This window comes from Phascolarctos cinereus, unplaced genomic scaffold (assembly GCF_003287225.1).
Source record: "Phascolarctos cinereus isolate Bilbo 61053 unplaced genomic scaffold, phaCin_HiC Scaffold_2;HRSCAF=192, whole genome shotgun sequence".
In the NCBI taxonomy this organism is placed as follows: domain Eukaryota; kingdom Metazoa; phylum Chordata; class Mammalia; order Diprotodontia; family Phascolarctidae; genus Phascolarctos; species Phascolarctos cinereus.
Genome location: NW_027555625.1, coordinates 97,486,023 through 97,500,364, shown reverse-complemented (window position 1 = coordinate 97,500,364; position 14,342 = coordinate 97,486,023). Strand labels below are relative to the sequence as shown.

At 36.3% G+C, this 14,342-nt stretch overlaps 1 protein-coding gene across 21 annotated transcripts in view; it reads left to right on the top strand.

Annotated features, from left to right (window-relative positions):
• Positions 1-14,342, top strand: part of NRXN1 (neurexin 1) — a 1,404,735-nt gene that overhangs the window by 637,199 nt on the left and 753,194 nt on the right. For all 21 annotated transcript variants that reach the window (XM_020996244.2, XM_020996243.2, XM_078149514.1 and 18 more), the window contains one exon: positions 10,826-10,948. In XM_020996244.2, the coding sequence (XP_020851903.1) occupies positions 10,826-10,948 (123 nt within the window). The remainder of the gene's footprint in view (positions 1-10,825; positions 10,949-14,342) is intronic.

Here is a 14,342-nt window from a genome sequence, read left to right as displayed (position 1 = left end):
GCCCTCGAGAAGTTTACAGCAGCTGAGAGGATCATGAAAAGACCTCATGCAGAAAGGCTGTGTGTTAGCGGGGTCATGAAGAAAACTAGGGGACCTCTAAGGGGAAAAGGTTGAGGAGGGATGTTTTTCAGGCTTAGGGAATAGTCTTCACAAAGATATAAAGACAGGAGATAGAGAATAACATGTAAGGAGCAATGAGACAGCCACTTTAACTAGAGTGGAGAGTGTATGATGGAAAAAGTGTAACAATACTGTAAGTGTATCATTAGTTGCTAAGTGAATAGCATACAGGCTTTACACAAGTCATTAATAATTTTGGGTATAAGGCCTCAAATTTTATGTTTAACCTGAATATAATTCCTGTTAAAAACAGATATTTAATATAGGAAGCAGAATACCTTCTTAGTGTTACATGATTCTCTATTTCAAGGGCTCTTGACCTTTTCTGTGTGTCATAGCAATGTAGTAAAGACTAGGAACCCCTTTTCAGAATAATTCTTTCAACTGAAATATAATATATAATTTCATAAGATACATGTTTCCAAAGGAAACTACTTTTATTGAAATACATTCATCATTTTTTAAGTTCATGGAACCCCAGGTTAAGAATCTAATTTCTGTTTGCTAAGAGAGAAAGGTCAATCATGCTCTGATATTGGTATTTAGGACAGTTCTTACATATTGAATTTCATCCAGGATGGGGTCAGCTGGACAAGAATTGGGGCAAGGAAAGGGGAAAGACTGCTTCTGGTGACTTGTTCCTTTACAGTTGGTAAAATTTCCTTGTCAATAAGGAATTTCTATCACTAAACCCCAGGTTAGGATTGACACCTTGCTTGGCCAGCTGGAGAGGTTAAAAGACTCCAGAATCACATCCCTTTTCCCCTCAGGGACTGTTCCATTAAATCTAAACAGCATGGGGAAGGTGACCCAGCTGTGTTTGTTACATGGATAAATGGGGAATTTTGCCGCCAGCTCTGTCTGACCTGCCTGCCACCATTTCTGGTTGCTGAATTCATAAGAGAAATGTAAGATGTATTCAAACACAAATGCTAAGCTCTGGTAATGTTTGAAAAGAATAAAAGACAACATTGAAAATGCTATTTATATGTCAGTCTAATTCTAGATTTAATTTGCAATTAAATCTCTTTAGTTTATTTGAAAAATGTAAATAAAATAATCTTACTTGGCATAGTGCCATACATCAAAAGAGGGAGAAAGGAGAAAATAAAAGATGCATTATAAAACCCAAGCCATAGCTATGATTTCTCTATTTACTTGTTCCATTTATTTTGATATTTTAAAGAATGGGGGATTTTGCAAAAAGCCAGGAACAAATGACAAAGAAATATTGCAGAGGAAGAATTAAAACCAAAGAGGTAATCCATCCTACCAGAAACCACCCTCCTGTCATTGACAGGTAGCAAGTGCTCCCTCCACAAGAGATGACTCAAGCATCACATAGTGGTACCTCTTGCTCCGGTTTTCCCTTGTCCTCACGTCTCATCATAGTCACAATGGCAATGCTTGTCACTAGATTCTTTCTGCGTCTCACCTCCCATACAAGATCTCTTCCATCCTTGAAATCACGCCCACTAGATGCAATTCTCCATTACTTGAAAAAGTTGCTATAGTTATTTGCCTCCTTCCAAAACTGTCTACAACATTTTCCTTCCTACTCTTTCCCCTACATACACACACATGCACATGTGTGTGTATGCACACACACACACACACACACACACACAAATCTAACATTGGATATCAAGACCTAAGGCAAGCTTCTAGTAAAAATATTTAGTTCAATTCAAAGAATAATAATCACCTGGTCCAAGGCCTCGTGGACTATTAGCAGCAAAGTTGGCATGGGAATCTCCTAACTCTAGTGCTCTATGATACTGGTCCTTCCATTTTATGTACTCCCTCCAGGACTCTGACTATTCAGTATGAAAGCTCATGGGAAAAGTCATAAAAGAAAGGAAGTAGATGCAGTGTAACCAGGATCAAGATAGCTCAGTGGAATAAGCAAAGTTTAAAAAAAGCACTCCTAGTTCTAAAGGGCTAGGATTCTGATTCAGTGATTGTTGGCATTTTCACTAAAGTACTGCTATCAATTTTTGAGAACTGGGCAAGATGCCTCAGCCTTAGTTTCCTCATTTGTGAAATTAACTAAGCTAATATTAAGTTGACTTCATTGATCTTCAGCATTCTCTTTAGCACTAAAATTCTGCGCTTTAGACACTTTGCTAAAAGTGCTCTTGGCCACATGCAGTGAAAGCAACCTAGACTAGGTCTTTTAAAAAACTGATCAATTTAACAACAACAACAACAACAACAAAAATAGAACTTTTCATTCAATGCATATTCAACTTTTCATTCAATGCATATTCAACTTTTCATTCAATGCTTCTGACTTAAGTCAGATGAGGCATAAAGTGCTTTGCACATCTCGAAGCTCTCTACAAATGTCAATTAATAGTCTTGTTATTTTTAGTTCATGTTGCCAAGGCCTTGTATTGAAGCAAAGATGTGTAAGTTTCACCAATGCAGTACAGTTCCACAAACATTTGTTAAAAACCTGAAAAAGATAACTGAGATCAGTTGGATTCAATCCCTACCCTGAATGGCCTTTCAACACAAAAGGAGAGATAATGTACAAAAATACTCAACACAAATGCCTATAATACAAAATTAAAAAAAATTGCACAAGTGAGAAAATGGCCAAATTGTTTCATTCTTAGTCTAGCCGTGGTTGTCAAGAAATGTAGTGTAGCAGAAAAAACATTGGATTGGGAGTCAGAGCACCTTGGTTGAGAATTTGATCTGCTACTCTCTTTCTTGAGCAAGTTATCCTTTGCCCTCTCCCAAAGAGTCTCAATCTCCTGTAAAATTTACCAAATGATATGGTTGGTCTAAAAGATTTAATGTTGATTATAGCTTCAAATCCTATGATCCAGTGATTTTGCCAACTATTTAAAAAAGTGTGGATGGAGAAATAAGGAACTTTTTAGGATATATGTGTGTATCTAATAGAGATATACATTTAGATATATCCCTTAAATATTATATCTATATAGAGCTAAGTGTTATATATAATATTGTTTGTATGTTTGATAACTTAAAGATATACACTCACACATTATATATGTATATATATAAATACTTAAGTTATTATGTATATCCTTAAGTGAGAGACAGAGATAAGAAAACTTTGAGTTCCTTATATGGTATAAGGATCCTTATATAGTATAACTTAGATACTTAAAGTATAAGTATCTTTATGTAGTATGTGTGTGTGTGTGTGTGTGTGTGTGTGTGTGTGCATCCTTGAATAGCATAACACAAAGCATAAGACTACTTTGAGTTTCTAAATAAATAAATACACACTGAACCTTAGACTGATAATACCTTTTCCTTTTATACTCCAGAGTTTAAAGGTTTATGGTAGTGATTTTCATCATTCTTGTAAGTAGTCTCACTGGCCCCTAGTTGGGCTTAATCCCAGAATTGTTCTACTATCCTTGTTCAGACAAAACTGATCTGACAAAATACCGGAGCCTAGAAAATTCTTGCCTGGATTCTACATTTGGATTATTGACTGATAAATGCCATCAAAGCTGACAGTTTGTCAGCTATCTCATCTTAATTGGCTTTGAGCTGCAGAATCATTTTATTTCTGCCACTGAAAGGTGGAGAGGGGTTAAAAGCCTTCCCTAAGGCAGATTCTGAATTCCTATTTTTCAGTTTTCCCTTGGCAATGTGATAAGAAAAATTTACAGTCAACACACATTGCCAAGTTGCTGGGCAAAATCTGACCTATCAGACAATTAGCTTGAGCCAAAGAGGTAAAAATAAAAATGTACATTGAAGAATGAAAATCCAACAATTGTTGGAGGACGTCTATGGCCTATAACTGAAAATAGGTAAATTAAACCAAAAGTAGATTTTTTTATCCCAAAAGAATATCATTTGAATTTCCAGAATACAGAAACATGATACATGATAATAAATGCCATTTCTCTATATGTACTTCCTACATTAAAGAGATTAATTGAGTGTCTTTAATAGAAATGGCAGGAAGAATATAATTTAATAATAGGTCAAGTTTTATATGAAAAGAACGAGTTGAGGTGGGGAAGACTTTCTCCTACCCCTTTTTCTCATCAGCCCCCTCCCACGGTAAGAAAAATTTATTCCATGAAATCTACTGTTTTTAGTAGTCTAGTTCAATGGATAGTTTAATTCAGCTGACAAAAAAAAAATTTGATCTGGTCATGAATTAAAAGTTTTTCACACCTTTAGAAGAAGGAAAGAATGTTGAATTTAGACATAGTCACAGTACCTGTTTCAAATTCTGGCTCTTCTATGTTTGCTATACATATGACCTCAGTCAAGGCATTTCAACTATCTAGGTTTCAATTTATGCACCTTTAAAATATTAGGTTGGACTAAATGACCCATAAGATCTCTTCTATCCATAAAGCTGTGGTTCTATGATTCAATAGAAAGGGCACAATTCCAAAAAGATTAAAAAAGGGATGGTGCAAGAAAGAACCTTTACCTTCTCTTACTTCACAATGCATACCTGAAGTCCACCTACCTAAAGAAAAGGGTTAGTGGTGCAATGGATAGAGTACCAAGGCTGGAGTGAGGAAGATCCATTTCCCCAAGTTCAAATCTGGCCTCAGACACTAGCTGCATGACCCTGGCAAGTCACTTAACTCTGTTTGCTTCAGTTTCCTCATTTGTAAAATGAGCTGGAGAAAGAAATGGCAAATCACTCCTGTATCTTTGCCAAGAAAACCCCAAATAGGGTCACAGAAAATCAGACACAACTGAAAAACAAAACATTATCATACTTATGAATGCCTACTCCTTTGAATAGTATGTCATGAAATTTTTAAAATCATTTGCTGCATGGCAAGAGTCATTATTCCAAAGGAAAAAAAAAATGTGTCCTGTCTAATATAACTGGATCAACTTAGGGTTAATTAATACTAATATTATTGGCTTTAATTTGTCCATTAAAAGCCTTTAAGCAAGATAGTAATTTCCCCATTTTCCAAACTAGACCTTCTGTCATTCTGGTTGACATCTATTCTTATCTATTATATTAATAATAATCAATCATGTTCATGTAGCTTATTAGTTTTTCTCTTCCTACATCTCTACCTATTATCATGCTTGCACATATCAGGCCCTCAATTTTTTTTTTTGCATTAATGAGTGAATAAATGTGAAAGACTTTTCACTTTCAAACTTTTAAAGTAACCTGTGGCTGTATAAGGAAGTATAATAGTCTCCCTAAACGTGGAGATTGTCCCCATCGTAATCTTCAGTTGACACTTGATATGCATTTATCAGATTATTTTTTTCAGGTTACCTGCCTCTCTTTATCCTTTGCCTCTTCTTAGAATTCAACATCCACTTTTTGTGCCAACCAGATCGGTTTTACAATCAAGTTAAATGAGGAAGGTAGATTTACTAGTATAATGGGTTTCAAGGCTTTTTTGAACACATATACAAGTATTTTTAAAATCCTGATATAGGTGATACAAATTTAATTTTCTAAATTGTCAAACCTGCCGCATCCAGTCTCTCAGCTCTGGGGACATCTGTCAGTTCAGCCTTTTTCCAAATTTCGTAGCTTACTTTCTTTTTCCTCCTTTTGAGAGTCCTAGCACTTTTTTTCTTTCTATTCAGTTATAGATCTTTACTGAGTGCTGCCAATACACTATGTTCTTCAGGTACAGAACATTCTGGCCAAGTGATCTCTGTCCAGGAAGAGCTTAAGGTAGTCCAGAGCACAAAAAAGATCAAACACACAAATAGTGTCTCACTCAGTTCATGTCATTCCCCTCCAAAAAGCCTTTGGTAGTTATCCATGACCTACTTAACTCATTCAAAGCTCCAATTCTGACATTCCAAGCACCAGTAGTATGGATCCACCCTACTTAACATCACACTGGAGGAGATGATAGCATGTCATAGTAGATAACCATGCTGGATTTACAGATAGGAAGACCTCAGTTCAAATCCTCCTCCTCATTTATTAGATGTGCAAACATGGACAAATCACGGAACCTCCTTAGCCTAAATGTCCTTGTCTGTATGAAGGGAATGATAATGCCAGTAATAGATGCCTTCAAGTACTGCAGCTTTTTATCCACTATGTCATGCTGGAAAACCTGGGTTCAAGTCTTGCTTGTAATATATACTGACAGTGTAATCTTGGGTTAGTCACTAAATTTCTGAGTGCTCCAGACACTCTGGCTGTAAATTGGAGGACATTTGTATCTACATTGGTGGAGGATATTGCCTCGCTGGAAGTTCCCTATAACAGTGAAATCAAAGATTGTAGACAAAACAAGAAGAACAACAACCTTGTCCTATAGTGTATTTGTGAGGTTCATGTGAAATGTGTCAGAGTTTCAAGTCTTTTTTATTAAAACCATCCTTCAACTACCCTACCTGCAGCTGACTATACCCTCCTATATATATTCTAGTTGCTTCTAACTTGTGTCCTCTTGCCTTATTTCCACTACAATTATTACTAGATAAATAAAAACAAAAATAACTATCATAGCTCTAATGGAATGTCATTTTAAGGTCCTTGGGTTAGCTAGGTAGCACAGTGGAGAGAGTGCCAGATCTGGAGTCAGGAAACCTGAGATCAAATCCAGCCTCAGACTCCTACTAGCCGTGTGAACCTAGGCAAGTCATATAACCCTTGCTTGCCTCAGTTTCATCATCTATAAAATTAAGGTAATAATAGAACTTACCTCCCAGGGTTTTTCTGAGGATTAAGTAAGATAATACTTGTAAAGCACTTAGCACAGTGTCTGACACTTAATAAGTGCTATATAAATATTAGTTTGTTATTAGTATTATTCTCCCAAGTATCTCTGCCAGAGCTAGTCATTATTATAGGTAAAATAGCATACCAATAGTCCTAGAACTTTCCTTAAACACAGAACTTTAGAGCTCAAAAGAAATCTTAGAAATCACCTAATACAATAGTCTTCAAAATATGGTTCTAGAATCCCTGGGGATTCCCAGAAACCAAAAAAAATTGAGAATTGTTGATATAGTCCAACTCCCTGATCCTACAAGTGAGAAAAATGAGGCCCAGAGAGTTGCCATCGCTTTCCATGGGAATTTAAAGTAGATAGTGGTAGAACTTGGACTAAAGGATAGGTCTATGAGTCTATGCAAGTTAGTTAACTTCATTTCTCAGTTTCCTCATTTAAAAAAAGAGATTGGATTCAACCATCTCTAAGGCCACTTGCAGCTCTAAATGTATGAGCACACCAGGATCACCTCTATACTTCAGAATAGCAGAGAGATAGTAATGTCAATATTATGTCTAGCTTCCCATAAATATTGTAGAATATTTAAAATAATAAATGAAAATATGTTGAGATATTCTAAAAAGACCCAGTAGAGATAGACATTGATGAAGAACATTAAGGGTGAAACTAAAATTTGAAATCTCAGATGGCAAGTATCAAGTATAGGAATCAGTTAATCAGTTAATAGGTATTTATTAAGTGCCTACTATGTGGTAGGAGCAGTGCTAAGCAATGAAGATACAAAAAGAGGGAAAAGATGGTCCCTGCCCTCAGGGAACTCACAATCTAATAAGAGTTAGACAAATTTAAGAGGTAGGCTACCTTCCACTGATAATTATAGATATTTACCTCTGCAAATAACCTAGCACTCAGTCCATGCTAATTTAAACAGTGGGTCTTTCACCGTTTCCCTGAAATAGCAATTCAATACAGCAAACATTTATTTCACTTACTGGAATCAGCATTTTAGAGCCAGAAGGGACCTTGGAGATCATTTAGTATACCACCCCATCATTTTACATAGCTGAAAAATTTCAGTTGAAGTGACTTGTTGACAGTACCATAACTAGTTAACAGCAGATCTGGATCCATAAAACTTAAATGCTAACTGGTCCATGTTGGCCTTAGATCCAAGCTTTTAAAAAGAAAGGGACCCTAGAGAGCATTTAGTCCAATACAATTTCTTGACTCTATCCATTGGCATTTTCACTTAACCATGGTAAGTGAGTAACATTTTTGAAGTAGGCATAAGTCATTTTAAATTTATTTTCTCATTAAATCAACCTCTTCAGGTGTTTAATAAAAGAAGAAAAGAATCTGAAGTCAACTCAGAGGCTTTTTTTTAAACAAAATGAGTATTTGTAATTAATTTTGTGACAGTTATTACAGAAAAGGTTGTGAGTGTCGCAGATAGGACTTTAGGACTTTATTGCAATATCAACAAGGTTATAATAACATGGTTATAATGGTCTTGCCTTAATACATTTGTTACTTGACAGATAAATGAAAAATAGTGAAAGGTGCGGAAAATGACTTCAGAAGTAGATATTTCTGAACGTTTTCTCCACTGTAAAATTCTTAGGTTTTATTTCACATATCAAAGTGGAAAATGTCCCCTGTTGCCAGAGGTAAGCTAGAAAAGGTGTAAAAAATAATAAATTCTTCTTTTTACATTGTTGAAAGAGGAGAGATTTCTTTTCATCTAAGAACTAATATTCAGGACTTGGTCTGAAAACATTTTAACTTCTCCTTTGCTTACTTTACTTACTCCCTCTAGTTGAGTAATAGCCTGTCTCTCAAAATCTGTTCTCTGAAAGTGTTTTTATAAAACCATCAATATATGTATTTATGCCATTGCATTTATTTTTTTTTTAATCAGAGGAGACAGATCCTACATAGGCTGGCTATCTAATTCAATGCACCATGAGAGTGAAAATGGGAATTCTAAGCCTGAATGTCTAAGCTCTATCACTCATGAAGCCATAGCTTCATTAGAAGGTCATTGACAGTAGAAGTTCTGAGGGGGAAAATGGAACTATTTGCTATACTAAAAATATCAACATCAAAATCAAGTGTAATAGAGCCATCTAATCTAGGGACAGGAAACTGGTGGAACCTGAAAGAATTATTATTAAGGCTTGACTATTTCACCATGGAATCTTCCCTTTCTTCTCTTCATAAATCCTCTCTTCCTTCCACTATCTGCTCCCTTTCCCCGTCTTCCTTCTCTCTGGCAGATGGCTATACTGCTATTAGGTCCTACTGATATTAGAACTCATAAGAGCATGGATTCAGAGCTGATAGGAACTCAAGATGTCATCTAGTCCAACTTTTCATTTTGAGAAAAACTGAGTCAGAGCCTTAGCTAGAAATGGAACCCAGGTCTTCTGATTCCATATCCAGTCCCTTTTTTTTTTTTTTTTACTGTACTACATGCTTGGTAAGTCAACTGAATAGCATTCAGAGACAACTTATCCTACTCTTAATCTAATCAATTAAGGAAATATATTTGCTTATTGAAACCCAAAGAGTGTGTTTCTTGCACCACTTTCATGAGCCATAAAGTTTGAGAAATTTACAAAACACTTTTGGAGCTAATTGGAAGGGGGCCTGAATTCAAAACAACCATCAAAAAAGCTTCTATATCTAATTTCCTGATTATAGGCTGCGGAGTTTGGTCATTTTCTGGTAGATAATAAAGATAATTGCAACCTTGCCCCTTAAGCTGGAAGAATTGGGCTAAATAGTAAATATTTCTTTAATGCCATTTAACCATTTCACTCATCTCAATTAACTTGTAGAGGCAGAGTAGAATAGTGGATAGAGTGGTAGGCTTGGAATCAGAAATCATGAGTTCGGATCCTACCTCTTAAACTTCTGAGCTACATGACCCTGAATAAGCCACTTAAGTTCTATGTCCCTCAGACAGCTCCCTAAGATATAAAGACTCCTCGGCATTGAAATTTCAAATTCTTCACTATTTGGTTATCATTTCCCCATAACATTGACAGGCTGCTTTCTCTATTCCAAGTATATTTACAAACATGCTATTTAATTTGTCCTTAGATTTATAGGATAAACAGTTTTCTAACCCAATTATATTTCTTTTCTTTCATCCTCCTAGTAACAAGGGAAACTTACCTTTCTTTGACTCTTGAAGATCATTTTTTCATCCCACCATTTATTCTTTTAAAATGAAAGAATTGTTTTTTGCTTTTTTTTATTTTTTTATCTTTTCACTAGATACAAACCTCATGGCTATCCCAGTTCTTCCTCAGTTCCCTTACAGAAAGAGAACATGTGGGTTTAGAATAAATAGAGAATATTAATTTCAAGATGGCTTTTCATTTAGTTTTGGAGACAAAACACTCAGTATAGTGAGAGGCAAAAAATAACAAACCAAAATTGAGGAACATTATAGGAAAAATAGGAGAGTCTCAATATATTCATTAAATAATATAGTAACCCAGATAATAAGAGGCAATTCTCAATAAATAATTTTTAAACTGTATGGCAGATAGGATATATTCTGAACAATCTGATTCCAACCCACTAACAAAAAATTACAGGTTTTGAAAGAAAAATATGAACCAGGAATCATATTTTTATTAAATATGCTGTAGCTGAACATTGAAAATATTCATGTATAAATATGGAAGCCTTCAGAATCACATTAACAACATATTGATTTGTGCCTATTTATGACAACTTGGTTTCTTACCTTTTCTTAGATCGATACCTAATACTAAAGGTACTTCTTAAATGATTATGCATATATACTGAAATGTAAGTTAACTCATTTTTCTTGCTTGCTATGGTTCTAAACATGCTTTAACATTGGTCCAGCGAGTCTCTCTCTCTTTCTCTCTCTTTCTCTGTCTCTCTATCTATCTCTCTCCACCTCTCTCTTTCTGTGAGGTTCATTTGTTGACTGATTTAGAGTTTCCATAATGACTGTTTGGCATATCCTACAGGCAAAGGTCCCGAGACCCTTTTTGCTGGCTATAACCTCAATGATAATGAATGGCACACAGTGCGTGTGGTTCGACGAGGAAAAAGTTTAAAGTTGATGGTGGATGACCAGCAAGCCATGACAGGTAAGTTGTATCACTCTGCCCCCACCAATCTCCTGAGGCATCCCTACCCTGTCCTTTGTGACCATGATTTGTGGCTGACAGCTGCCTGAAATACGAAAAGATTCAAGACTGGAACAAACTACCCATGATTCATTTCCCTTCACCTCCTATAAACTGAATCATTTATTAGAGGGAATATTTGGTCCTGAATTTTTTCAATTTTATATGTGTGCCATGGATATTTTACCTCAACAGATTAACACAAAATCATGTTTATATTTTAATTAAATGGATACTGATTAATTTTTATAGACCAATTGCAATTATGGAGATTTTTTATAATTTTTAGTGTTAGTAATGTGTGTGTTTGGGGAGTTGGGTGGGAGAATTTGAGTCTTTTTGTATAAATTATTTTTTTTTCCATTATTGCACATCCTTTAACTTATTCTTTCAAATGGATTAAAAGTATACCAAAGATCCATAGACACTTTGACACTATTCACTCACAGAAGTGTCTTTAGTACATAACTATAAAAAGGTTTGGTTTGGGCCAGTACTATTAGGAGTAGTTTTGGAAAATGGAAAGATCTAAAATCACAGCCCATGGTTCAGATTTTATCTTTGGCACCAGCTATCTGTGTGTTGGAAGTCACTTAACATCTCAGTGCCTTGGTTTCCTAATCTGTGAAATGAGAAGGTTGAATTATATTGCTTTTAAGCTCCCTTCCAACTTTAAATCAACAGTCTAAGGTCAATACTATAGGTTATTTCTACAGGTTGGTAAATAAGCACCTTTCAAGTCCTTGAAATCTCAAACTCTTTCAAGCTACTAGGAACAAGGAGAAAGAGCATGATTTCAACCCTGCTACCGGAAAAACAATTCAAAACACCTGACGTACTGGTGAAGGGCAGCATAATATCTGACACTCAGTTAGTACGTGCTATAAATGATCCTAGTGCCCTAAAGGAATAAACTGGCCTCATTTATTAGCAGGGATGAGCTGAAGAATAATAGGACCTATGGAAATAGCAAAATTGTTTTGACTATGATCCTGTCAGGTCACTAAGTCAACATTATCATGTTAATCAATGAGTTATTAATGAAGAGCAGTTTATGATATTCTATAATTTTCATAACAATGCCACATACCTGATCCAACTTTTTTTCCTCAAAACAGTTCTTTTAGTTTGGTAAAAACAATTGGCAGCAGGTAGGTGGCCAAGCAGATAGAGTGCTGGTCATGGAGTCAAGAAGACTCATCTCCCTGAGTCCAAATCTGACCTCAGATGCTTACTGGCTATATGACCCTGGATATGTCATGTAACCCTGTTTACCTCAGTTTCCTCACATGTAAAATGAGTGGGAGAAGAAAATGACAAACCACTCTAATATCTTTGCCAAGAAAACCCCAGCTAGGGTCATGAAGAGTCAGACATGTTTAAAACAACTGAACACGGCAAAAAACAAATGTTTTTATCCCAATTTTGGATAACCTGAGACTCAAAAGTATGGAATTTTTTCTGAGTTGAGCTGGCTAGTAAATGACAGAGGGAGATCTAAAATCTGGGTTTTATAATTCCTAGTCTAATCCATAATAGTTCCCAGATTCTCAGTTACTGAATACCTGCAGCCAGAATGGTGGAGAACCTTGAAAAATGGTAGGTTTTTAGGAAAGAAGAAAAATAGGGGTATGTATTATAGGTGACAGAAATGGGTATGTATAAAGGCATCAGGATAGAAAGACACAAATCATATCTTGAAGAAATGAACAGAATGTTGTTGAACATAAAAGCTCGAGAACAGTGCTTAATTCGGCAGTTCAAGTATGTAAGGATTTTCAGCAATATAAAGATATACATAGCCCATGAGTGCCTATGTTCCCTTTTTGGATGATAAAAAAAGCCCCTATGATCTTTTTCTAGAAGTGATTTCCAGTGCCAAACATTGACAAGAGTATAAAAAGGCAGGCCCTGAGTGAATACAAGTTAGGAACTGACCTGTTTTCTTTTCTGTTCCAATTTTTGTTTGAGAGGACTTCTGCTGGTGTCTCCTTTAGATCTTCAGAAACCATTTCTCAGCCTTGGAACTCCCATTTTGGGGCTGAACTGTCTTGAAAGAAGGAAAGAAAAGGAAAGAAAGAAAGAAAGAATAAAGGGAGGAGGGAAAGAAGAAAGGAAGGAAGGAAAGGAAAGAGGGAGGGAAAAAAGAAAGAACATTCATTAAGTACTACTATGTACCATGCACTCTGCTAAGCATGTAGATAAAAATAGAAAAATGACACAAGGCCTGTTCTCAAGGTTCTCATACTCTAGTTGGGAAAGATAAAAACAAAAGAAAGTTCAGATTCAGAGAAGATAGTAAGACCTAGAAATGCTAAAAGTCCAGCAACAAGATGGATGGCAAGACTCAGAGGTACTTACCTTACATAAATATATCAGATAATACTGCCAGGAGAGTGAAGGAGTAGGAACAAGGCAGATGGTAAAGCTGTGTGACTCTCTGTGTCACCAGAAGGAGTAAAGTTGTTGATCCCATCTCATCCAAGATACGTGGGCAGTCAAGCAACAACAGTGGAGAAAACCACGGTGGTGTTAAGTTTTCCCACCACCTGCCATCCAGGGCCAAGATAGCTTATTCTGTAAAAAGAAGTATAAAGACGTATGAGGGAGAGAGAGAGAGAGAGAGAGAGAGAGAGAGAGAGAGAGAGAGAGAGAGAGAGAGAGAGAGAGGAGAGAGAAGAAGAGAGAGAGAGGGAGAGAGAGAGAGAGAGAGAGAGAGAGAAAGAAGAGAGAGAGAGAGAGAGAGAGAGAGAGACAGAGACAGAGACAGAGACAGAGAGACAGAGAGAGAGAGAGAGAGAGAGAGAGAGAGAGAGAGAGAGAGAAAGAGGGGAGAGAGAGAGAGAGAGAGAGAGAGGAGGGAGGGAGGAGGAGGGAGGGGAGAGAGAGGCACATTTTTGTTACTTAGTCATCTTGGAGTGATTCAAACAATGAGTGAGTGAGTGCAAACTTAGCAGAGCTCAACATAACTAGCCCTAGTCCAGACCATTATCCTCATCCCATCTGGCCATGTACCTGGACCAACTGATTATCTACCTTATCATCATATAGAACTACTCTCATCTTTTGCTCTGGGCACAATTTTGTTTCTTTTAAAAAAATGCCAACTGACTACCCTACATGTCAATTTACCATCTTTGTGACTTCCCACATGAAAAATCCTTTCCCTGACCATCACTCACCTATATATGTAGGTCTGTATACATGGACACATATACATAAATGTGTATCTCATCCTTTACTCCACTTTCTACCTCTTGTTCTGGACATAATTGTCTTATCACGACTGTCTCTGTTTCTGGAAAAGATATCAGTTGGACTACCGTATGGATCAGCTTACCATCTTTGTGACTTC